This window comes from Ascaphus truei, chromosome 12 (genome assembly GCF_040206685.1).
Source record: "Ascaphus truei isolate aAscTru1 chromosome 12, aAscTru1.hap1, whole genome shotgun sequence".
NCBI classification, from domain to species: domain Eukaryota; kingdom Metazoa; phylum Chordata; class Amphibia; order Anura; family Ascaphidae; genus Ascaphus; species Ascaphus truei.
The window spans coordinates 6,303,184-6,331,036 of NC_134494.1; the positions used below are offsets into that span (position 1 = coordinate 6,303,184).

General features: G+C 42.5%; 2 protein-coding genes across 3 annotated transcripts in view; both read left to right on the forward strand.

Moving 5' to 3' along the window:
• LOC142464336 (uncharacterized) overlaps positions 1-27,853 on the forward strand; it is an 898,100-nt gene that overhangs the window by 589,276 nt on the left and 280,971 nt on the right. The window lies entirely within an intron of this gene.
• LOC142464306 (N-myc protein-like) lies at positions 18,824-27,681 on the forward strand. Its single transcript, XM_075567789.1, has 3 exons — positions 18,824-19,607; positions 20,486-20,499; positions 27,109-27,681. Exons 1-3 carry the CDS (start codon positions 18,851-18,853, stop codon positions 27,589-27,591), a joined length of 1,254 nt encoding a protein of 417 aa, XP_075423904.1. The 5' UTR covers positions 18,824-18,850; the 3' UTR covers positions 27,592-27,681.

The window sequence follows — 27,853 nt, forward strand, 5'->3', positions numbered from 1 at the left end:
CTGAGTGTACTTTGGGCATCTTTTTGGAGGATTTGTTTAGCTCTGTAATGAACAGGGGATCCATGCTGTATTTTAAAATTTCTGTGCTTTGTTTTAATTATTTTTGTTCTGTGACAATACTCAAAATAAACTTTATGTGATTTGTACTGATACACATACTAGAGTGCTTTTTTTAGGGCCTTCTTTTCTCTCCCAATATATATATATATATATATATAGAGAGAGAGAGAGAAAGAGAGAGAGAGAGAGAGAGAGATCTATTTAATAAAATGGTCTTTTAGTTTAACTCTTTGGCCAAAGTGTTGTAAGCCCTTGAGCCTCTCCAAGGCACACCACGTCTCAAGGGTCCTAACACTAAAATAGATTTTTAATAAACTGTACATTACTAGGAAGAATGATTTATAATAAATCTGTCAAAATTAGTTGCATAGTTCTAAGTCTGATTGAAGCTCTTATTAACCTGTATAATACCAGGAAAAGCACTCTGTATTAGATTTGTCGCAATCAAACTGCATGCAAGTTCCCAAGGGTGTGGAAGGTGCAATTGAGTGAGTAATAACCATTTAAAAGTGGGAGGGGGTGAGCTTCAAACTAGGGAAGGAGGAGCCACCCTCCAAATCAGCTAGGACCAGCTGAACAAGAATTGCAAAACATACAGGACCCCTATAAGCTCATATTGAACCCCCAAAATAACCACAACATATATATAAGCGTATGTGTCAAAGAGGAGTGCTACTGAGCCAGTAGCACTCCTCTTTGACACTTATACGCATATATATATATATATATATATATATATATATAAACACACAAAAAGGGAATATTGCTCACACTATAAATAAGTGGTTAATCCAGTACCTGAATATAACTGATTAATAGGGTATAACAAAAATAAAACCCAAAAGAAATCAGAAAAGTATAAAAGGTAAACTGTTGGTGCTAGGGGATAAGAATAATATAAAACACACAAAAAAGAACTAAGACAATCCCCTGACAAGCACTCTAAAATATACCACAAATATAATTAAATTAAATTAAACTGATGTGTAAAGAACTGGATGCTCCTCAAGTGCAGAAGTTGAACAAGGTTTTATTTAGAACAGCAACAAACGTGAACTTGTTTAAAAAACATAAACACACAAATGGCAGCTTCTAAAGAATATGAAACAGGCACTGACTATGACTCCTAAAAAAATATATTTAATATATCAAAATTAACTAATAATCAAATAACTAGAATGTGTCCAAATTATAATATTACACAAATCTAAGTTAAAGAAAAAACACCCTTAAAGCAAAAACCCCTAGCTATACTAAAATAGTTAAAGCTACAGGCATTGGAAAAATATAACATGTAATAAACCTCGACACACAAAAGTGTGCATAGGACAAAAAACAAATTATACCAAGGGAAAAGCACAGGGGAGAAAAAAAGGGGATGTTATCAAAACTCATACCCTGGCCAGCAAATACCAAAAAGTATATATATAATAATAAGGGTCAAAAAAATACAGCATGGGAAAAGTGTGTAAAGTCTCTGGGGTCCAGGCACAAAGGTAGACAGGATGCAAAAGTATGTATCATGATATATTAAGGTGCCGACATCCTTAAATTAGCCAAGCACACAGGAGCATATGTATCGCAGGAAAACCTGACTCCTAGCCGGAGAGAAAATATTTTTATACTCAGCCGCCGTGTCGTAACAGAGGGGTCAGTTCCCGGTTCTTTCAGCTCCTCTGTGTGTTGGTATTAAAGGGTATAGATATCCACAGAGACTGCATCATGCAGTGAGAGTCCTGCTTGTAAATAATAACGTGAAAGAAGCCGCCAAAAGGAAAGCACTCTACGCGTTTCGCCCGTGGGTGGGCTTCATCCCGGAGTGATACAGACAAGTGGAGGTGAGCTAGTCTTTATACAAATTTCTAAATTGCCCAAGCTGCGGTCCGTTCCTCAAAGCCAATCACAGGTATCTGGATGGATGGATGACGTCACCCACACCGGTGTCTGTGATAAATTATTTGCTTCCAACCCATCAAGGAGGAAAAATCCCAGCTGTAGAATTTACTCCTAATCCACATACAAATTCGCTTGTATTACATCAATGATGTCTTGCTATAAAAGCCAAGAATGATGTCGTCGGGCGATAATAGATTTAAAGGGCAGCATACCAGGATTAGAGGTCTATAAATGGATAGGCAGCAGAAGAGGAAAATAAAGGTTAGACATAAAAAATATATACAAAAATGGAAAACTAAGTTCCCAACCATTAAGTATAAGCAAAATGCACATAGAAAAAAACACTTGCAGTAATTATTTAAAATAAGCAAATTATTGAAATAACCTAAAGATTAAGAATATAAATAGTAAAACAGAATAGTGGGATCATGGGGTAAAGAAAAAGGCAGGAGAGAGGGCAGGATAACACATGAAATGTGAATGAAAACGGCAATATTAATAGACAATAAACTTTGCTTTTCAAAAACCTCTAGCTTATAATTGTATGAGCAAATTATATACATGGGGTCAACAGAAGGGTATTATGTTTATAAAAACATGGCAAAACCAAGGGAATCATTCATTCCCCTGGGTTGCATTGTATTTAAAAGGACAATCCAGCGGCATTCCTTTTTAAGGAGGGCTTTCTCCAGATCCCCACCTCTAATGCCTAAGGTGACTTTATCAAAGGCAAATGCAGAAATACATGTACTGTCTGAGGCATGGCACTGTAAAAAGTGTCTTGCCACAGAGGTAATCTTTTTAAAATTATCCAAATCCCGCTGAGCTGTTTTTATGTTTCTTGAATGCTCTAAAATCCTGAACCGAAGTTCGCGGGTGGTCATTCCTATGTATTTCAATTTGCAAGGACATGTTAAACAATAGACAACCCCCCTAGATTTACAATTAAGGGTATAGCCTATGTCATAATTTCTGGTGTGATCACTATTAGAGAACTTATCTGTTGTTAGCATAAACCTGCACGCCGAACAATTGCTACATTTAGAGAAACCCTTAGACCTTACAGTTAGAAATGTTTCACTAATATGAGGAATGTAGTGACTGTGCACCAAACGGTCTTTTAAATTTGGTGATCGTCGGCTAGTTAAATTCACCCTGTCACCCAAAACCTCTTTCAGTTCTACATCTGTACATAATATTGGCCAATGTTTCTGGAGGATAGATTTTAAATCACCCCATCTATCGTTGTAGGTTCCTATAAAACGAGTTTTGTTATCCTCTGTCTTCTTCTGTGGTTGCAATAATGTTGCACGTTTTTTTGTCACAGTATTTTTGTACCCCTGTTTAATATATTTTTTGCTATAACCTCTGGATACAAATCTATTGCACATCTCATTTGCCCTAGATTCGAAGCATTCCTCAGTAGAGCAGTTACGCTTTAACCTCAGAAATTCACTGCGTGGAATGCCCCGAATCTGATGCTGTTGGTGGAAGCTTGAGGCATGGAGTATCGAGTTTGTAGAGGTGGACTTCCTAAAGATATCTGTGCCCACATTACCATTCGTATCAATAAAAATCCTGAGATCCAGGAAATCAATTGATGCGGTACTGGATTTGCACAAAAGTCTAATATTGAGGTTGTTGTGGTTGAGCACATCGACAAAACTCCTAAGCTCTGTGGCAGTGCCCTGCCAGAGAATAAGAATATCGTCGATGTATCTCAACCACAACAAAACATGTGTGGTCAGATGTAGATTCTCCTCACAAAACACCACCTCACTCTCCCACCACCCCAAAAATAAGTTTGCGTATGATGGGGCACAGGTAGCCCCCATCGCTGTCCCTTTAATCTGTAAGTAAAATCTGCTTTTGAAAACAAAAAAATTATGATACAAAATGAAGGACAGGAGCTGTAAAAGAAGATCTACAAGATTAGAACTAAGCTGTGATCTTCTTAGAAAAAATCCTGCAGCAAGTAGACCATCCCTATGGTCTATAGATGTATATAGTGACTCCACATCGCATGTGGCAAGTATTGTATTATTGTCTACCGTGATACCATCCAATCTGGACAGCACGTCCATGGTATCACGGAGATATGATGGTAATAGCTCAACCATTGGACATAAGAAGGGGTCCAGAAATTTGCTGATGGGCTCACATAGGCTGCCAATACCAGCCACAATTGGTCTCCCTGGTGGATTGTTCCTGTTTTTATGGATCTTGGGTAATAGGTAAAAAGTTGCAGTTGTGGGGTGTTTTGTAGTCAAACTGTCTCTATTCTTAGATGTTATAGTGCCCAAGGCGCATGCTTCACTGAGGATGATATTAAGTTCAATTTTGAATTTATCAGTGGGATCAGCCGCCAATTCTGTATAACATGTCCGATCCTTTAGTTGTTTGAAAGCCTCCCGTTCATATTGGGATTTGGGCCATACAACGACGTTACCTCCCTTATCTGCTGGCTTGAACTCGACTGTTGTCATCCTGCCAAGTTCCTTAACGGCGAGCCACTCTTTGTATGTGAGGTTTTTAGCCCCTGATCTTTCAGAGAGTTTTAGAATATCACTAGTCACCAAAGCAACAAACACTTCAATCTGTGGACAGGTTTGAAATGGGGGACAGAAGGTTGACTTAGGGCGGAATTGTGAGAGAAACCGAGACTCATTATAAGTAGAGTCAATGTCAGCTGTAAACTCTGTTGACAAATCAGAGATTAATTGACGTTCTATCACATTCCAGCCATCAACATCTTCTTGTTGGATAGCATTCTCTCTAGATTTAGAATAGAATTTTTTCAACAACAACTTACGGCAGAAAAGGTGTAAGTCCTTTATCCATTCAAATTTGTCCAAAGTGAATGTAGGAGCAAATGATAAGCCCCTTTTCAGGACTGAAGTTTGATCAGTAGTTAGGATGACATCAGACAGGTTTACCACCGTTAGTTCTTCTGTGGTGGTTTCCTCTGTCATTTGTTCTTCCCTTTGTAGCCGTATCTCTTGCGGTCGCGAAGTCTTCCTACGTCCCCTCCTTGTCCTCCTCTTTCGTTGTTGTTTGGGCCACCTCTGTCTAAAAAAGGTGCTCTCTTGCCAGTATTCAGCTGGGTATCCATGTCTGAGGATTCAGCCTCAGATGACGTAAAGCCTGGAGAGACATCAGCCACATTATTTTTAGAAACATTTTTTCTGGCATATTTTTTACCCCTCTGCCAGCGGTACACATTATTCGCTTTATAATCTGCGGAGTCACGTAAGAACTTGGTTTTCTTGATTGCAGTGATTTCTTCCTCAAATTTTGCTAGTTCTAGCTCAATTTTGGATATAAGATCGGTTGTGTCAGTCTCCATATCCTTAATTATTTGCTCAGTTTGTTCTGCAACATCCTTTAGGACACTCTCATCATGTGCGATGAGGATGTGCATCAGCTGGAAAGAGCAAACACTCAATGTTTCTTCCCATTGCTCTTTCAATTTAATATCATTGAATTGAAATGCTGGGAACGTCTGTAACCTCAGACCCCTTGGTATAAGTTTATTAAACACATATTTTTCCAAGGCAGTCTTATTCCACCATACTCTTAATTTTTTCTGAGTGAGTAATCTAAGTGTTTGGATACTATCCTTATCTTTATTGGTGGAGACTAATACCTCTGGTAAAACATCCTCCTCTTGAATAGAAAAAATTTCATTAGCGCTAGCTAAACGCCTCTGTTCGTTGCTGTTCATGTTCACTACCTAAACTATAAGGAGCACCCAGGTCCAAACAAACAACCAGAATAAAAGAAAAAATAATCAAAATAGTGGAGCTAACAAACCATAAGCTAAGAAAAGCAAAAATAATACAAACACACAAAAAGGGAATATTGCTCACACTATAAATAAGTGGTTAATCCAGTACCTGAATATAACTGATTAATAGGGTATAACAAAAATAAAACCCAAAAGAAATCAGAAAAGTATAAAAGGTAAACTGTTGGTGCTAGGGGATAAGAATAATATAAAACACACAAAAAAGAACTAAGACAATCCCCTGACAAGCACTCTAAAATATACCACAAATATAATTAAATTAAATTAAACTGATGTGTAAAGAACTGGATGCTCCTCAAGTGCAGAAGTTGAACAAGGTTTTATTTAGAACAGCAACAAACGTGAACTTGTTTAAAAAACATAAACACACAAATGGCAGCTTCTAAAGAATATGAAACAGGCACTGACTATGACTCCTAAAAAAATATATTTAATATATCAAAATTAACTAATAATCAAATAACTAGAATGTGTCCAAATTATAATATTACACAAATCTAAGTTAAAGAAAAAACACCCTTAAAGCAAAAACCCCTAGCTATACTAAAATAGTTAAAGCTACAGGCATTGGAAAAATATAACATGTAATAAACCTCGACACACAAAAGTGTGCATAGGACAAAAAACAAATTATACCAAGGGAAAAGCACAGGGGAGAAAAAAAGGGGATGTTATCAAAACTCATACCCTGGCCAGCAAATACCAAAAAGTATATATATAATAATAAGGGTCAAAAAAATACAGCATGGGAAAAGTGTGTAAAGTCTCTGGGGTCCAGGCACAAAGGTAGACAGGATGCAAAAGTATGTATCATGATATATTAAGGTGCCGACATCCTTAAATTAGCCAAGCACACAGGAGCATATGTATCGCAGGAAAACCTGACTCCTAGCCGGAGAGAAAATATTTTTATACTCAGCCGCCGTGTCGTAACAGAGGGGTCAGTTCCCGGTTCTTTCAGCTCCTCTGTGTGTTGGTATTAAAGGGTATAGATATCCACAGAGACTGCATCATGCAGTGAGAGTCCTGCTTGTAAATAATAACGTGAAAGAAGCCGCCAAAAGGAAAGCACTCTACGCGTTTCGCCCGTGGGTGGGCTTCATCCCGGAGTGATACAGACAAGTGGAGGTGAGCTAGTCTTTATACAAATTTCTAAATTGCCCAAGCTGCGGTCCGTTCCTCAAAGCCAATCACAGGTATCTGGATGGATGGATGACGTCACCCACACCGGTGTCTGTGATAAATTATTTGCTTCCAACCCATCAAGGAGGAAAAATCCCAGCTGTAGAATTTACTCCTAATCCACATACAAATTCGCTTGTATTACATCAATGATGTCTTGCTATAAAAGCCAAGAATGATGTCGTCGGGCGATAATAGATTTAAAGGGCAGCATACCAGGATTAGAGGTCTATAAATGGATAGGCAGCAGAAGAGGAAAATAAAGGTTAGACATAAAAAATATATACAAAAATGGAAAACTAAGTTCCCAACCATTAAGTATAAGCAAAATGCACATAGAAAAAAACACTTGCAGTAATTATTTAAAATAAGCAAATTATTGAAATAACCTAAAGATTAAGAATATAAATAGTAAAACAGAATAGTGGGATCATGGGGTAAAGAAAAAGGCAGGAGAGAGGGCAGGATAACACATGAAATGTGAATGAAAACGGCAATATTAATAGACAATAAACTTTGCTTTTCAAAAACCTCTAGCTTATAATTGTATGAGCAAATTATATACATGGGGTCAACAGAAGGGTATTATGTTTATAAAAACATGGCAAAACCTTTTTTTCTATGTGCATTTTGCTTATACTTAATGGTTGGGAACTTAGTTTTCCATTTTTGTATATATTTTTTATGTCTAACCTTTATTTTCCTCTTCTGCTGCCTATCCATTTATAGACCTCTAATCCTGGTATGCTGCCCTTTAAATCTATTATCGCCCGACGACATCATTCTTGGCTTTTATAGCAAGACATCATTGATGTAATACAAGCGAATTTGTATGTGGATTAGGAGTAAATTCTACAGCTGGGATTTTTCCTCCTTGATGGGTTGGAAGCAAATAATTTATCACAGACACCGGTGTGGGTGACGTCATCCATCCATCCAGATACCTGTGATTGGCTTTGAGGAACGGACCGCAGCTTGGGCAATTTAGAAATTTGTATAAAGACTAGCTCACCTCCACTTGTCTGTATCACTCCGGGATGAAGCCCACCCACGGGCGAAACGCGTAGAGTGCTTTCCTTTTGGCGGCTTCTTTCACGTTATTATTTACAAGCAGGACTCTCACTGCATGATGCAGTCTCTGTGGATATCTATACCCTTTAATACCAACACACAGAGGAGCTGAAAGAACCGGGAACTGACCCCTCTGTTACGACACGGCGGCTGAGTATAAAAATATTTTCTCTCCGGCTAGGAGTCAGGTTTTCCTGCGATACATATGCTCCTGTGTGCTTGGCTAATTTAAGGATGTCGGCACCTTAATATATCATGATACATACTTTTGCATCCTGTCTACCTTTGTGCCTGGACCCCAGAGACTTTACACACTTTTCCCATGCTGTATTTTTTTGACCCTTATTATTATATATATACTTTTTGGTATTTGCTGGCCAGGGTATGAGTTTTGATAACATCCCCTTTTTTTCTCCCCTGTGCTTTTCCCTTGGTATAATTTGTTTTTTGTCCTATGCACACTTTTGTGTGTCGAGGTTTATTACATGTTATATTTTTCCAATGCCTGTAGCTTTAACTATTTTAGTATAGCTAGGGGTTTTTGCTTTAAGGGTGTTTTTTCTTTAACTTAGATTTGTGTAATATTATAATTTGGACACATTCTAGTTATTTGATTATTAGTTAATTTTGATATATTAAATATATTTTTTTAGGAGTCATAGTCAGTGCCTGTTTCATATTCTTTAGAAGCTGCCATTTGTGTGTTTATGTTTTTTAAACAAGTTCACGTTTGTTGCTGTTCTAAATAAAACCTTGTTCAACTTCTGCACTTGAGGAGCATCCAGTTCTTTACACATCAGTTTAATTTAATTTAATTATATTTGTGGTATATTTTAGAGTGCTTGTCAGGGGATTGTCTTAGTTCTTTTTTGTGTGTTTTATATATATATATATATATATATATATATGTTGTGGTTATTTTGGGGGTTCAATATGAGCTTATAGGGGTCCTGTATGTTTTACTTAGTGTAGTTGCAATTTTTTTTAACCGTTTGTTCTCGTTACTACCAAATACAGGGCTATCAAACACGCGGTGCACGGGCCGCATGCGGCTCAACAGGTGGGCAGGTGGGAAAGAAGGGTCCAGAAAAGTCGAATGTTTGAGTGGGCTGGGGGGAGAAATGAACTGGAGAAGCCTGGTTCTTTGGGGCTGCATTCCACATTCTCTAATGTGATGGGATCATGTCATTTGTGATGAAGTCAGCAAAGCATGGTGGGGGAATTAAGGTTGCGTGTCAACTTCACTTCGAAATATCCAGACTTTTGAAGAATTTGCTTACAATCGTTAACTACACTTTAATGAGGTTTTTTCAGTTAACATATATATTGTGACAAACGGCTCCCTTTGTATTGTATTGTATTGTATGTCTTTATTTATATAGCGCCATAAATGTACATAGAGCTTCACAATAGTAATACATGTTGTGTAGTGCTGTCGTTTGAGCAGGCTCTTCGCGACACAGTCTTCTAGGGTTTCATTTGTAGAAAAGGGGGACAAACACATGTATACACACAAGGGGCACTCAGCCCTCAACCTTCAGTGGTTTATTTCTCCATCAGTGGCACTAAACATTTTAAAAACCGTCACTTTAAGAACAAATAAATCATAAAAGGAAACATCTACTCCTGCCAGGAGTCTAACTCCCATGCATATCCTTATCTGCAATATTGGCTGGCTAAGCCAGATACCAACTTTAAATAACACACAAGTATAATAACATTGAGTCCTTAACTGTGAGATGGGGACAGCGTTCCATTAGATCCTCAGATGCTGCAACACATGGGGGCAGTCAACCACGAACTGGATACTGGGGAGCAGCAGTTTTCCTCCCAGCCTCCAGGCTCTAAGAGAGAGAGTGGAGCAGCAAACCTCACTGCAATATATTCCTGTTCCTGAATTAGGAGAGCAGGTGAGGGACACCAGAACCATTGTAAAGTCTCGTATGGACTTTCTATTCATCAGCCTTAGTGACTGTGAATCTGTGGAGCAGATCACTTCCATACTAAGGGCCTCATGCAGAGAGCAGCGCTAACAGGGAAAGCGGCATGTTTTGCCGAAATCTGCCTTTAGAAAGGCAGATAATGGCGAGTTTTAAAAAAAGCGCCATTTTTTTTTTTTTCTGAAACTCGCCGCGCGGCTGGAGAGAACCTAAATCTCTCCAGTGTTGAAAACGGCCGTATGCAGAGAGCCGCGAACGCCATCTAGTGGCTGTTCGCGCCCAAAAAATGGCGCGATTTTCAACATTTTGCTTCGCCAGCAAGAAGCTGGCGCTCGGCGGCCGGTGGGGGAGAAAAAAAAAAAACGCGATTTTTTCCCCACTAGTTTCAACAGCGCTCATATCGCCGGTTGAAACTCTCCATATGCAGACAGGATTCTAAATGCAGTTTTATGCCCTTTCTGCATATGGAGAAAAAAACTCTCCATTAAAGCTACTTTTTTTTAAACTCTCCAATTTATTCTAGCGCTGCTTTCTGCATAGGCCCCTTAGTCTGCACTTTCTTCTATAAATCAGACAGAAAGCTGCCCACTATCCTGGGACTATGTCACTATATATATATATATGAGATGAGCATACAGATGAGCATACAGTTGTATTTACATTTATATATATATATATATATATATATATATATATATATATATATATAAATGTAAATACAACTGTATGCTCATCTGCATGTCTTAGGCAGGTCTGCAACCCCGCCTTTCCCCATTATCACCCAGCACACAGCACTTCCACTGCATATATATATACATATATATATCAGCGCTAAATCAACACAATTATTGCAAATATAAACTGTGAGTAATCCATATATTGTCCAGATAACCAGAAACAAATGTAAAAAGGATATAAGGGAGGGACTGGGACAGATCCCAGGGGTTTTAGTTGCTTCTGTTGGAATGACCAGTTCCAGGAAGATTTAAAAAAAAAAAAAAAAAAAAAAAAAAACCGAAGCGCATGCCCTGGCCAATGACATTAGGAATCTGAAACTCACCAGACACTTTCTTATGCAAAACAAAAAATCTGTTGGTGGCGAGCTGACTAATCTGTCAGATCTGACTCATTTGGCACATCTTAGATCTCTACTAAGAGAATCTGATCTAGTAGATTCCAAATTTGTGGGATGGCTGATATGACCATTCATGAGATGTGGATTCAGGAGATGATACCTCGAATTCCATTACAAATGTATTACATTCTCCCTTTCGACCCAAATTTCTGTTTTATCCTTATCTTTCAAAGGGTGATTATATAGATACTTTTTACACATTGGTTTTGGCATATTTTAAAACAATGTGTAAACAATTTAAACTTAAAGACAATCTTACCGTGGGTGAGAAAATGGCCCTAAAAGAACTTCAGTCAGGTGATAGGATTATCATCAAACAAGTGGACAAAGGAGGAGGTCTTATACCGTAGTTCAAAATAGATGTAACTATGTGAGTTAATGCGTCTCCTGGGTGACACAAATTCATACAAGAAACTTGAAATAGATCCTACAGATCAATTTCTAAAGATCTTTGGTGTACATATTTTACAAGCTAAGGGCAATGATGTCATTTCAGAACTTAAGTTTAAATATCTATAGATATATATCTACCCATATCCCAGCCGATGGACCCTATATTTTATCATCTTCCCAAAGTCCACAAGTCTCCTGAATCTGCCTGGGAGACCGATTATCTCGAGGATCGGGTCGAAGCCTGTCCCTGTATGTAGACCACTTTTTGCAGCTTCGTGTAGTCAAATTAAGGTCACATATTAGGGACACATTCAATGTCATCGACTCGATATCCGAGATTAAGTGGAAACCCTCTTATAGAGGGCTACATGCAATGTACAGGCCCTGTACACCTGCATAGATCATGTCAAGGGGATTCAGGCCAGCCAACACTTCTTGGATCAAGATGGCACTTTACCTTCCATCCAAAGTCAATTTATTTTGGACAGTATTAAATTTATACTCTAACACATTTATGTTTCTTTTGACAATTCGTTTTATATACAGATCTGTAGAATGGCCATGATAGGTTAGATAGGTTCACCCCCAGTTATGTTGAAAAAATGCAGGGAGCTCAGGAACCATTGGATATGTAAAAAACAAAGCTGAAATACATAGTGCAATACTGTGTGATAAAATTATAAAGCATCCTAGATCTGTCTCAGCATCTCCCCTCATGAAATCCCTCTCCTGGCTTCCGATCAAATCCCGCTCACTCCATTCTTCTCCTCACTTTTAAAGCTTTACACTATTCTGCCCCTCCTTACATCTCCTTACATCTCAGCCCTAATTTCTCGTTATGCACCATCCAGACTCTTGCGTTCTTCTCATGGATGTCTTCTTTCTACCTCCTTTGTATTTAAAGCCCTCTCCCGCCTTAAACCCTTTTCACTGACTGCCCCACACCTCTGGAATGCCCTTCCCCTCAGTACCCGACTAGCACCCTCTCTTTCCACCTTTAAGACCCACCTTAAGACACAATTGCTTAAATAAGCATATGAATAGCACTGTGGATATTCTGAACACATGATACATAAAGCTTGGCCCCCTGCAGACGCACTTACCTGAACTCCCTCCTACTGTCTGTGTACGTTCTCCCTACCTACCAATTAGACTGTAAGCTCCTCGGGGCAGGGACTCCTCTTCCTTAATGTTACTTTTATGTCTAAAGCACTTATTCCCATGCTCTGTTATTTATTTGATTACCACATGTATTACTACTGTGAAGCGCTATGTACATTAATGGCGCTATATAAATAAAGACATACAATACAATACAAAACACTTTATTGGGAGTAGTACTAGTAGTCTATTCAGTGATTAGCACACTATAGCTTCAGTACCTGGCAGTTTTTGTGCATTCACTTTCAATAGTGTTGTTGTTCGGGATCGATAACATTAGCTCAACGTGTTTTAACAATATTTTATTTTTCACTTTATCACCTTGGTTTTTCAGTATATCTATTCATAAAATTAAAAATGATTATTGTGATGTGCACCCTAAATGTACTTCTGTGAATGTTCCTGTGACTATGTCACGTGTTCATTCAATTGTTAATACAACTATACATGTGGTCAAATTAGATGTCTCACGTGCCAATTTTTGGACACCAAAAAAAAGAGTTCAGTTGTCATTCTAGTGGTGACTTTTTCAGTGAAGGTGTGTATTTAATGTAGAACCGAATATGTTGTATACCTCATAACTTGTGGATGTGGCCTGGGGTATGTTGGATGCACCATGCGTCCTCTCCATGTTCGTTTTTTGGAGCATAGATGGAGCATCCTTTCTGGGGCTCAGACGCATCTTGTCCCCAAACATTTTTACAAGGTAGATAATAAAGACATTGCCTCTTTAAAAATTATGTGTCTTGAATATGTCCCTGTATTGAGTTCTGGGGGCAAAAGGTTTGGCACCCTGTGCAGACAAGAAACGTACTAGATATTCAGGTTAAATATCTAGATGCCGGATGGACTAAATAAGTGTCTAGACACTGGTAATAATCATTTCAAATGATCACAACACAAATATTTTTGCACACATTTGTCTTTTAATAGACACACATTTATTTCTCATCTTAAGATTTTTTTTAATATCATTTTTATTTTCATACACTATTGCACAAATATATAATATCACATCTATTCACTTTTACAATAAATAAAAATTATTTCAATAAACACATTAAAATTCACTATTAATTATTTCTAAAATATTTTCATCACCAATATAAATGATTTTCTGTGTTATTAAAGTTAATAATATATATACAGTATTCACATTACACAATATACATGAACACCATCAAATAAACATGTTCACGAATCTATCTGCCTGGACACCTTGGTCTCCTCATCAATTGTTTTTCTCACCCTGAACATCCAGGGCACGCTGTTCCTTTACATTGCAGATATGTGTTCCCCGTTTCAGCTCTCAGTCTTTATTTTAACATGTCTGTATCCTATTGTTACACATTTTTATAATTTATTTATTTTATTTGCAAAGATATTCTTGGTTTATTTTCTTGTTGTGTGCTTTTTATCTATTGCTGTATACATTTTAATGGTTGATCCAATTACTCACATGAATGCACATGCATGATCCTGATTAATCTACCTGCAATTAGGCAAGGTGTGTATATATACATGGACTCGTGCACCCCTATGCTATAGTCCCCTGAGTAATTCGCAGACAGCTTGCTGGTGCCCCTAAAATACACAGAATTATTAGCTATTCTATAGATTGAAACTCTGGAAATGGAGAACCAATAATAGTTTTGTTTACTGGATTCCACCACCACAGCAGTGGTGAACTACCAGCTGTTCCGCCTATTGAGGCTCTATCAGATGTTTTATCTGCTGTATAATGACGTTATAGGTATTTTTTTTTTTAAACGCTCCTTCTACATTGTTCCCCAAGTAGCTGACAACCTCCCAGAATCCCTTGCCGCAGTGAAAGCACTGTATGGAGAGGACACATGGCCCATCCAGGAAAGTGGTGAACCCCAAAAAATGGTATAAAGCAAAAGACAATTCGGTTTTGCTAAGGAACCTTCATCAGGATCTTGAAAATTTATGTAGACCAAACCCACACACTCAATCCCCCCACTCTCAATTACCCCCTCACACTTTTTGAACCCCTCCTCCCCACTCAATAACCCTCACATTCAATCATCCCTCCTCTCCACAGTCCATTAAACCCCTCACACTTGATGAAACCCCCCCCATCCCCACACTCAATAACCCTCCCGCTCACATTCAATCATCCCTCCTCCCCACAAATAACACCTCCATCCACACACTCAATTGCCCTCCTCCCCAGGTTCAATGACCCCTTTCCCCCCAATACACACCATCACGCAGTCCTTGTACAATACAAGGAAACCCTTCCCGGTGTGCATGATAAAGAGCAGGGCTCTCTGAGCCTGGAGCCTATAGGGGTATAAGCAGCAGACTTCTAGCAGGAGGCAGAGTGAGGGCGCCTCCCTGCTCACTTTCTCTTCTCTCTCTTTCTATTCTCTCTCTCCCTCCCCCCCCCGTGGGAATAAGTGGGCTGGGTTTATGTGTGGGGGGGGGGGGGGGGGGGGGGGGGGGTTTATGTGTGGGGGGGGGGGGTTGGGTCTTGTCCCTCCCCCTCTCCCGGGTGTGTCACTTATTAATAATATGGAACAGACTGCTTTATTAGGAGTTTACACAGCAGCATTTGACCTGCAGAGATCCCACCTGAACACGGGATTGGGCTGCAGATGTATCACGCGTGTTTCACAGTCAGGTAAACACGCATTTTTGGTGTGTTCAATACTTTTTATCCCAGTAAAAGAGAAGCACATGCATTTGGTGTAACTGTTGCAGTCTTGCATGTGCATATGTGTTTGGGACGTCTAGCTGGGTATTGGGTTTCTAAATGTATTATTTTGTATATGCACCCATGTCATGTACAAGCCGCAGGATCACTCAGGTCTGACTGGGTGGGAATTGCAATGATTGCTTTGAGCCCTTCCCTGCACAGAAGAAACTTCTATGTACTTTTTGTCTGCAGACTCAAACTCGATGCACCCTCTGCCTGCAGATCCAACCCCCAAACTCAATGCACCCTCTGCCTGCAGATCCAACCCCCAAACTCCATGCACCCTCTGCCTGCAGATCCAACCCCCAAACTCCATGCACCCTCTGCCTGCAGATCCAACCCCAAACTCAATGCACCCTCTGCCTGCAGATCCAACCCCCAAACTAAATGCACCCATCTGCCTGCAGATCCAACCCCAAACTCAATGCACCATCTGCCTGCAGATCCAACCCCCAAACTCCATGCACCCTCTGCCTGCAGATCCAACCCCCAAACTCCATGCACCCTCTGCCTGCAGATCCAACCCCCAAACTCCATGCACCCTCTGCCTGCAGATCCAACCCCAAACTCAATGCACCCTCTGCCTGCAGATCCAACCCCCAAACTAAATGCACCCTCTGCCTGCAGATCCAACCCCCAAACTAAATGCACCCTCTGCCTGCAGATCCAACCCCAAACTCAATGCACCCTCTGCCTGCAGATCCAACCCCCAAACTCCATGCACCCTCTGCCTGCAGATCTAACCCCCAAACTCCATGCACCCTCTGCCTGCAGATCAAACCCCGAGCTCCATGCACACATGAACAAACTCTTGCAAATCCAAATCTAAACTCCATGCATATACACCAACTGCAGATCCAACCCCCAAACTTCATGCACTCTGCCTGCAGATCCAACCCCAAACTCCATGCACCCTCTGCCTGCAGATCCAACCCCAAACTCCATGCACCCTCTGCCTGCAGATCCAACCCCAAACTCCATGCACCCTCTGCCTGCAGATCCAACCCCAAACTCCATGCACCCTCTGCCTGCAGATCCAACCCCAAACTCCATGCACCCTCTGCCTGCAGATCCAAACCCAAACTCCATGCACCCTCTGCCTGCAGATCCAACCCCAAACTCCATGCACCCTCTGCCTGCAGATCCAACCCCCAAACTCCATGCACCCTCTGCCTGCAGATCCAACCCCCAAACTCCATGCACCCTCTGCCTGCAGATCCAACCCCCAAACTCCATGCACCCTCAGCCTGCAGATCCAACCCCAAACTCAATGCACCCTCTGCCTGCAGATCCAACCCCCAAACTCAATGCACCCTCTGCCTGCAGATCCAACCCCCAAACTAAATGCACCCTCTGCCTGCAGATCCAACCCCCAAACTAAATGCACCCTCTGCCTGCAGATCCAACCCCCAAACTAAATGCACCCTCTGCCTGCAGATCCAACCCCAAACTCAATGCACCCTCTGCCTGCAGATCCAACCCCCAAACTCCATGCACCCTCTGCCTGCAGATCCAACCCCCAAACTCCATGCACCCTCTGCCTGCAGATCAAACCCCGAGCTCCATGCACACATGAACAAACTCTTGCAAATCCAAATCTAAACTCCATGCATATACACCAACTGCAGATCCAACCCCCAAACTTCATGCACTCTGCCTGCAGATCCAACCCCAAACTCCATGCACCCTCTGCCTGCAGATCCAACCCCAAACTCCATGCACCCTCTGCCTGCAGATCCAACCCCAAACTCCATGCACCCTCTGCCTGCAGATCCAACCCCAAACTCCATGCACCCTCTGCCTGCAGATCCAACCCCAAACTCCATGCACCCTCTGCCTGCAGATCCAACCCCAAACTCCATGCACCCTCTGCCTGCAGATCCAACCCCAAACTCCATGCACCCTCTGCCTGCAGATCCAACCCCAAACTCCATGCACCCTCTGCCTGCAGATACAACCCCAAACTCCATGCACCCTATGCCTGCAGATCCAACCCCAAACTCCATGTCCCCTCTGCCTGTAGATCCAAACCCCAAGCTCAATGCACACAAACAAGCTCTTGCAAATCCAAATATAAACTCCATGCCCATACACCCCCCCCTGCAGAGCCAACCACAAACTCCATGCCCATACACCCCACCCCTGCAGCGCCAACCGCAAACTCAATACACCCTCTGCCTGCAGATCCAACCCCCAAACTCAATGCACCCTCTGCCTACAGATCCAACCCCAAACTCCATGCACCCTCTGCCTGCAGATCCAACCCCCAAACTCAATGCACCCTGTGCCTGCAGATTCAACCCCAAACTCAATGCACCCCCTGCCTGCAGATCCAACCCCAAACTCAATGCACCCTCTGCCTGCAGATCCAACCCCAAACTCCATGCACCCTCTGCCTGCAGATCCAACCCCCAAACTAAATGCACCCTCTGCCTGCAGATCCAACCCCCAAACTCAATGCACCCTCTGCCTGCAGATCCAACCCCAAACTCCATGCACCCTCTGCCTGCAGATCCAACCCCCAAACTAAATGCACCCTCTGCCTGCAGATCCAACCCCCAAACTCCATGCACCCTCTGCCTGCAGATCCAACCCCAAACTCCATGCACCCTCTGCCTGCAGATCCAAACCCCAAACTCAATACACACACAAACTCCTGCAAACCCAAACTCCATGAACCCACCCCCTGCAGATCTAAACCCAAACTCCATGCACACACCCGTGCAGATCCAAACTACATGCATCCACTGCCTGCAGAACCAAGCCCAGACTCAATGTGCACACACCCCTGCAGATCCAAACTCCATGCACACAACCCCCCCGCAGATCAAAACTCCATGCACACACTCCCCTGCAGATACAAACCCAAACTCCATGCACACCCCTGGCAGATTCAAACTCCATGCACACCCCTGGCAGATTCAAACTCCATGCACACCCCTGGCAGATTCAAACTCCATGCATCCTCTACCTGCATAAACAAACCCAAACTCCATGCACACCCCTGGCAGATTCAAACTCCATGCATCCTCTACCTGCATAAACAAACCCAAACTCCATGCACACCCCTGGCAGATTCAAACTCCATGCATCCTCTACCTGCATAAACAAACCAAACTCCATGCACACACACACAAACCCCTGCAGACCCATCTCCTTGTAGATCCAGACCTAAACTCAATACACACACCTCTGCAGATGCAAACCCAATGCACATACACAAACCCTGCAGATCCAAATTCAAACTCCATGCACACACACAAAACCATTAAACTACATGCCTCATCTTCATTCTAAACTGCTGATTTTTGTTCTGCATCCCAAAGACACATCAGAGACACCAGATCTCTCCTCCTCTTTGCTCTGCACTTCTCCAGTATTGTCATTTCTGACTGTGGTCCCTCTTTCTGTTTCAGATTGTGGGTGGCTGTATCTTCTGCATCACTCCCAAATTAAGCTCCTGCATTATATATATCAGAAAGATGTCTTGGGTGGTGAGTAATAACCCGGACGTGGAATTTGACTCGTTGCAGCCCTGCTTTTACCCGGACGAGGATGATTTTTATTTGTGCAGCCCGGACTCTGATCCCCCGGGGGAGGACATATGGAAGAAGTTTGAGCTGGTCCCAACACATTCTCTCTCCCTGAGCTCGGCCAGACTTCAGAGTGGTCCACTCTCTCCCTGCCAGGGGTCACTGCTGGAGTATGGGTTACCCAGGGATGGGGATGCCTTGGACTGGGCTTCCGAGCTGCTGCTGTTGCCCCCCGAGCCTGACCTGCTGGGGGGCTCTGGTTGGGCTTTGCTGCAGGGCACGGAGCTGGGGTGGTCCCCCAGCAACCTCAAGTCCAACATCATCCAGGATTGCATGTGGAGCGGCATCTCTGCCATGGGGAGGCTGGAGAGCGCATTAATTGAGAAGTTGAGCAATGCTGCAGGGACCATGAAGTGTGCAACCCCCAGCCAACCTGGCACCACCACTGTCAGCATGGTGCCAGGGCGAATAGAGGTCATGAGCAACCCCACCTCTCACAGCGTGGACCCGGCCGTGGTCTTCCCGTTCCCAGTCAACAAAGGAGAGAGCTGCAGAGGAACCCAGGGAGGTTCTGTTACTGCCAGGGGTGCGACCTCTCCTCCCTGCACATCTCCAACTGCACCATCCTCTGCTGCACCAGCCAGGAACAGCACCCAGTGCTGCAGGACCAGCACCAGCTCTGAGTATGAGAGCCACAGTGACTCTGGTAAATATTCAACATTCATACTTCATGCTAACTGGGCCAGACTGGAAGATAGTGGGTCAGTTTGGTACTGTGACTTAACCTCCATTTTTTTTTTTTTTTTAGGGGTGGTGGGGATTCACACTGCAGAATTGACACACAATCCCAATTTCTGTAATTTTTAAATAAGTTGTTTTTTCCCCCCTTCACTCTTCCACCTGGGAATCAGCTGTGGCACACTTTTAAATTAATGGCAGTTCTTATTAGTAGTTCCCTGATGCAAAACATACAGTAACAGTGACAAAAGTACTAAAGAAGATAACATTGTTATTATTTATTTTATATGATACCTACATGAATTCAGATCTGTTGTTACCATGTTATTATTAATGACACTCTAACGCTTCATTGGTATATTTTGGGATGCTGGGGGGAAAGCTATGGCCAATGAGTGTAAAGGATGATTGTATTTCAGGTTTCCTGGTGCTAATTGTCACTCAGCCTTAGAAATTATTATATTTCCTTAATGATTATAGGTTATAGTTTTCACATAGATATAGGATTTTGCTGATTCTCTTGGGCTTATCTGTTGTTATGTCAGGGGAGCGCAAACTTTTTTCCCGGCGTCCCCCTGCCGGTAGTTCCCCTCTCTCCGCCGACGATGACGTTGACGACTTCATAAACTGTAACTCAACCCACTTGGTGTGTCTGATTACTTGTGCCTGTGGATATCAATATGTGGGCCGCACTAAAAGGTGTCTGAAAGTGCAGGTCCGAGAGCACATCAGAAATATCACAGGTGGGTATGAGAAGCACAGTTTATCCCGTCATTTCGCCTTGCATCACAATAAAGATCCCTTTACATTGATCTTCAAAGGCATTAAGGTTGTTCCCAGAGAAAGAAGAGGAGGAGACAGTTAAGAATCTCTCCGGTTAGGAGACATTCTGGATCTATAAACTTAACTCTCTCTCCCCCAAAGGGTTAAACGAAGACATAGACATCTGGTCCCTTTATTGAAGTTAGATGTATTTATATATCTCTATTTATACCTTTAATAGGTTATACTGCTGGGCTCTCTTTCTCTTCTCCATTGATCCTTGGATGTATTTGTTTTATATGATATGTTGCTTTTATATGTATGTTGCATTTTTAATTTGTTGTTGTTTATTTTCACAGCCTTCTTCTATATTGCTATCTTTATTGGTACATATTTTTATACTTTATATATTCATTTTTTTTTTTTTAAATTAAAATGTTTAAGTGATTTAGTGTTTACTTGATGTGAATCATGTTTACAGCTGCGTGGCACTTTTCTGCAAGTCAAGGATTGGTCTGTCATAATTGGGTGACTGACCAATCACATTAGAATGGTGGGTATATATTGGACATGCTCGTTCTGTTTTTGCAATCCCTGATGAAGTGGCGATTCCGCTACCAAACGCGTTGGATTGTACCAAGGAGCTTCAAGTTGTTTTTTGTAATACCGGGGACTTTAATTTATTGCCCCCACTTGAGTTCGACATACTGTTGTGTTATTTTAAGCTCGTGAGTCACGCTGACAGACGGAGAGTCCATGTGACGTTAGTAGAGGCCATCTGTTAGCCTCGGCGCTTGTGTGCCACGTGATTCGGTGCTCTTGCTATACTGTATCCAGAGAGGCAGTCGGCGAGTGTGTTTTCCATTCTGGGAGTGCTCCATCGCCCCTACTCCTACACACTGAGGCCGAGAGTCATCTGGTGAGACTGGTAATCCGGGTGACGTCATCTTCGGTCGTCCATTGATCCCGGTAGCTTCGTGTCACGTGACTGTGTGCTCTCAACACATTGAGTGCAGAGAGGCTGAAGGAGAGTGTGCTGTATTTCCGTTCTGGGACTTCACTACCAGCTCTCTATGTCCACGATCAGCTGTTGGGAGAGGACTGTACTACCACCTACCACTGAGGGAGAGTGACCCAGACGATACCAACTGTACCTTGGGTCCCGGTTCCAGGGTGTGGTAACATCTACTGTGCCCTATACTATGCCTGCTTGTTTATAATCTGATGTACGCAGGACCTTTAATTTTATTAATACATATTTATGTTTCACTCTTCATGATGAGCGTTGTGCGCTGTGTTTTTTCTTTATCAACAAAGGAGAGAGCTGCAGAGGAACCCAGGGAGGTTCTGTTACTGCCAGGGGTGCGACCTCTCCTCCCTGCACATCTCCAACCGCACCTCCCTCTGCTGCACCAGCCAGGAACAGCACCCAGTGCTGCAGGATCAGCGCCAGCTCTGAGTATGAGAGCCACAGTAACTCCGGTAAATATCCAACATTCATACTTCATGCTAACTGGGCCAGACTGGAAGATAGTGGGTCAGTTTGGTACTGTGACTTAACCTCCATTTTTTTTTTTCATTTTTTTTATTTTTTTTTAGGGGTGGTGGGGATTCACACTGCAGAATTGACACACAATCCCAATTTCTGTCATTTTAAATAGTTCCCCCCCCCCCCTTTTCTTTTCCACCTGGGAATCAGCTGTGGCACACTTTTTTAAATTAATGGAAATTCTTATTAGTAGTTCCCTGATGCAAAACATACAGTAACAGTGACAAAAGTACTAAAGAAGATAACATTGTTATCATTTTATATGATACCTCTATGAATTCAGATCTGTTGTTACCATGTTATTATTTGGACACCGTAACGCCTCACTGGTATATTTTGGGATGCTGGGGGGAAAGCTATGGCCAATGAGTGTAAAGGATGATTGTGTTTCAGGTTTCCTGGTGCTAATTGTCACTCAGCCTTAGAAATGATTATATTTCCTTAATGATTATAGGTTATAGTTTTCACATAGATATAGGATTTTGCTGATTCTCTTGGGCTTATCTGTTGAGTTATGTCGGGAGCGCAAAGTTTTTTTTTTTTTTTTTCCCCTGCGCCCCCCTGCCGGTAGTTCCTCTCTCTCCGCTCCCCCTCCCCCTCTTACCTCGGCTCCAGCGTCTGTGCCATGATGTTGACGTCACATGACCTTGGTTGCCATGGCGACACGTCTAAGAAGCCGCCGGAGCCAAGGTAAGTGCAGTTTACAGAGGCCTTCGCCGCTTCCCTGGCACTTAATTTAAGTGAATTCGGGAAGAGCGCTGGGCCTGTGTAAACCCCGCAGACAATCTCGCGCCCCCCAGTTTGGGTTATGTGTTGGTTTGTTGATCTATGTTTGTGTTGGGGTAGAGTTATATTAGCTGCATCTTCCCTGGGCACTGAAAAGTGACTACCTCCCTCTAGATCAGGCCCGTCAAACTCAGAATAGCCTGGGGGACAATTCTTAAGTCCGACTGCAAGACATGGGCCGCACCAGATTTTTTTATAACATACGCGTAAACATTTTTCTTGAGGTTTTTTACCTTATTAAAAATACGTAAACGTTGCTGGTATCTCTCTTCCTTCCCCCACAAACACATTCATTCTCTCCTCTTTTCCTCTCTCTTCCTCTCTCTTCCTCTCTCTCACATACATACTGTCGCGGCCGCCTTTCTTCTAAAGGTTACCGGGATAAATGCGGGGCTTTTCTCGGATTTGAATCGGAGTTTCCCGCGCGGCGGCCGCTTCAGCAGATTAGCGCTAATGGGGCTTATCATTGAAAGCGCCCGAGGCGCGGGAAACCGGCCGCGCGCCGTCCGCGGTTTAAAAATTCCCGCGGATACAGCCGATTTAGGCTAAAGGCGGCCGCCACTGTACATACATCTGCCGCTCTTTCCCACAATAGCCCCAAACAGGCCCCCCCCCCCCCCACATCTTACCTTGAGGGTGCCGTGTAGTGTTTTTTTCCAGCGCGCACCAGTGGAGGAGAGAGCAGACAGAGAAAAAGGTGAGGGGTGGTGGGGGGGAAGGGAGAGGAGGAGACCACCGGGGGGCGGGGGGGGGGAGATAGGCCACCAGCGGGGGGGGGAGGAGGATGCGCCGGCACAGGCGTGCAGGGGAGGGGATTTCCCGGCAGCAACTTCCAGCACTCGCCGGGCCCTGCTCTAGGTTTTACACTGTAACACACATGCAGATATCATCACATCTTTCATCCTTTCCTCAACAACAGTTTTCAGAATTCACGGGGAACGTTTGTTGCAATATACAAGTGAAGGTGATAATATAAGGCGCAAAACAATAGAGTGCTCACTGTTCTTAAAGTGAAAAATGAGGTTGTGAAAAACAACAAAATAGATGAGGTATGTATACTATAAATTGAAATACAAATGAAAAAGGTACCCTCTGGTAGGGCCTGTCTCCACGGGTCCAAAATCGTCAGAATGTATTCTCACAGTCCAGGGGGAGCATGTAAACACGTAGAACAGACCATGTGATATACTTGCTTGAATGTCCCTGCAAATTGCAATATGTGGGCAAAACAATAAGACCCATAAAAATCAGGATTAATGAACATTTAAGTAGTATTAAAACGTAAACTTGTCACACACAGTTTATCTAACCATTTTGGGGAATTGCATCAGGGTGACCCAACGGGTCATGCGTTTCTGGCTATTGAACACATCTTGCAACACTGGAGAGGTGGGGACAGGGATTTGGAATTGCTACGCAGGGAAACATTCTGGATCCATAAGTTGAGAACCCTGAGTCCAAGGGGACTCAACATGGAGATAGACATGATTATTTAAAAAAGGGAACAATGTCACATAATATGATGTCCTTAACAACTCTCTCCTCCTTTCTCTCTCCCCCATTCCTTCATCACTGTGCCTGTTAGGTTAAATTGTCTTTTTACTATGTATAATATTTTGAAACACCATGTATAAATCTACTGTCACTGTAGCTCTAGTTTAGATAGCTGCACTCCCAATGTCATTCATGTAATTTATTTTATTGATAGGTATCTTGTTAAATGTCAATGAGATCGTTTGTATTGGACATATTATTGTACAAACCTTTCTGATCACCCGGTTAACGCCCTAACTCTTATTATATGTGAGTTTTAAACCTTACAGGTTTATATTTTGATGCACAATTATTGAACGTATTGATTATATTTCCTCTGAATATATACTGATGGGACTACCCCTCAAATAACATATGGACGTTTTTTGTATGATCTAGCTTGTTGATCATACATATAACATCATTATAAGTAGCATTAATTATGGTATACATCATCGTGCAGGTGTTATAAGTCTGTGCAATTTTCTGTATATAGAAAATTGCACAGACTTATAACACCTGCACGATGATGTATACCATAATTAATGCTACTTATAATGATGTTATATGTATGATCAACAAGCTAGATCATACAAAAAACGTCCATATGTTATTTGAGGGGTAGTCCCATCAGTATATATTCAGAGGAAATATAATTAATACGTTCAATAATTGTTATATATTTATATATAATTTTTTTCCTCTCTTATTATTTCCATATTTTAATACACATATATGTTTGTTTTATTTATCCTCTGAACCCAAATATACAGATTTTATAAGATTTGTTACCCAGTATGATAGCACAATCAGCGAGTGTGTTATTAATGAATAATTAGCATGATAGTATATAAACCAATAGGATAGGCGTGGGCGGCACACTCCTGATGAAGCCGTGATTAGGCGAAACACGTAGAGTGGGCGGTCCTATCCTTGAGCATAGAAACACAGAAGCAAGTGGAGGAAGCAGGAGAGAGGCTGCAGACTAACAGCTCACCCACAGAAGCCCAGCAAGTGACGTCATTCTTGGGGGACAGAGCGGGAGGCAGCAAGCAGTTACCACCGGCTTGCTGGGAACTGACCCAGGATCTTGATCTGAGACCGGAAGAACGCTCAGAAGAGGCGGGTTGGTGAGCAGTGTGATGCGCAGTCTCCTGTTAACACTTGCGAGTGTGATGTGCCTTTTTAATATTGATTCTTTGTAAGTGCGTTTTTTAAACTTCTTAATATAAAGTTTTATTTACATACTGATCTGTGCTATGGAGCTATCCCTCCTTTACTGAGGTACACCCATTCACCACTACTGAGTGACAGCGTGTCCTGAGTTCCTGAGTACCACAGCATATGTGCCCATATTGCACTTTAATCCTGTGAGTAGGCATACATAAGATTTCCGCCTGTGATTTACCCCTCCATGCCATTTTACTGCACATAACGTTTGTGGCAGTCATTGAAAACATTCCGTGGTCCCAGTCACGCTGCATGTTTCACGCTGCATGTTTCACGCTGCATGTTTCACGTGCTGTGCAATTGGTAATTGGTACAACCTGGGGCCCATTCACACCCTCGTGAGCCACCTCCTCTATTCTCTCCCATTTCCCTGTGTTTCTCACACTCTCCCCGACCTCCACTATCACTTAAATACCCCCCTCTCATTTAATCCCATTCCTTCAATCCCCCCCTCCTCACACTGGCCACACACACACACTTCCCTCCCTCCTCCCTCCCACACACACACACACGGAATATAACACATGCCAAATGCAACACATGTACACAAAATGCAACACACTCTCTTACCTTGCTTGGGGTCTGAGGCCGCCGTGTTCTGGCTCTCCCCAGCTCCTGCGGATCTTTCTCCCATGCCGGGTCTCTCTGCTGCGGGCCTGCCTTTCTTTCCCACACCAGGTCTCTCTCCCACCATTGCGGCCTGATGCTGGGCCCAGCCGAAAATCTGGGCAAGCTTCTGGCAGGCACTGGCGAGGGAGAGGCAGGACCGCAGGAGCTGGGGAAAGCCGGGGCCCAACTTCCAGCGGCGACCCGCCAAGCCCACCGCAGCCGGGCCTGGGAAAGCTCTCCCAGCCCTCCCCCCTGGATACCACAGTGCATATCTATCGCATTGAAAGGTATGTCCATTCCTTTCTAGTTTTAGACGTCTATTAACTCGATAGACAGCTGACACCTCCATATCTTCCGGACACCAAGAGTTATTTTTCTTTGACCATAGTGATACAACTCATACTGAGAAATACTGTATAGGAGGCTGTCTGCATTGATGTATTAAGCTTTGAGTGAGGAAGCACTTCTTCCCGACAGCTGTCTTCTTGTCTTCACATTTTTACCCGCTGTAACTTTTATATAATATGTGTCAGTAATCCAAACCCCCTGCCTTCAAGGGGGCTAGAAATCTGAGCAGTAACACATTTTGCCTAAGAACAAATACAAAGATGGTTTGGGTTTCCAGTCACCGGGGGTTACTCATTAAGTTATGATGGTGTCGCTCGGCATTGGGAGTTCCCTTGCGCTGATCTGCACGGTTTTAATAAATATCGCCCACAGAGTCAGACGATTTGTAGAGTTTGTGTATTTTTGCCCAAGTAAATCTTCAGTTTGTGTAGCTAGCTGTACCCTTTGTGCCACTGTTTGATCCACTTTAGTGGGGTATTGACATATACATGATACTTTTTATGTTATTTAGAAATTCTACATTGTGTATATTTCAATATTAGATTAACTCCTTGGTGAAGTTAATAATGGGAAAAAAAAATATCTATATGTACACTTCATTGTACCCAGCACAATAAATAGCATTTTACTTTTTGTCCCTTGTTTAGAAGAGGCGGTGAAGAAGGAGGAGGAAGAAGAAGTTGATGGCACAGTGGAGAAGAGATGCACTTCCTCCAATAACCCAGGTACATCTCTCACAATTACTTTACTCCCTAAAAACTCAAACGCAGCCTCCGGAAAGACCGCTCAGAACAAATCGATTCTCAAGCAATGCGCCCCTGCTCTCCAACAACACAATTACGCGGCTCTCTCGCCATACGTAAACCCGGACAAGGCAGCCTCAGCTCAGAAAAAGCACACGGTACTGGAACGCCAGCGACGCAATAATTTGACAACACGCCTCCTCACGTTGAAACACAACGTACCAGAACTTGTTAACAACGACAAAGCAGCAAAAGCTTTCATCCTGAAAAAAGCCACTGAATACATTCATTCTCTTCAGGCCGACAACCAGAAATTGTTACAGGCTAAAGAGAAATTGCAAGCCAGACAGCAACGGTTGCTTAAGAAATTAAAACACACATGGACTAGCTAAATGTTTTGGAGAGTCCGGGACTCACTGCCACTTTACACGTGTATTGGTTCTTTAAGACAAGACAAGCTATTTGATGTTATGAATGTTGGGTTCAATTCAACCCACTCAGCAGTTGAAAAGACTTATTTAAAAAAAAAAAAATCGTTTTTTTTTATTTCTGGTTTCAGAACAACTGGCTGATGTTTCAAGCAGTTGAATAGATTGCCAAATTATTTACTGTGCTCTTATGTTGTGTTTTTTCTTTAATGTTGTGAACATTTAT

Excerpts from the sequence above, each read along its gene's own strand:
- LOC142464306 (XM_075567789.1), top strand. The coding sequence starts at position 18,851 with ATGTCTTGGGTGGTGAGTAATAACCCGGACGTGGAATTTGACTCGTTG.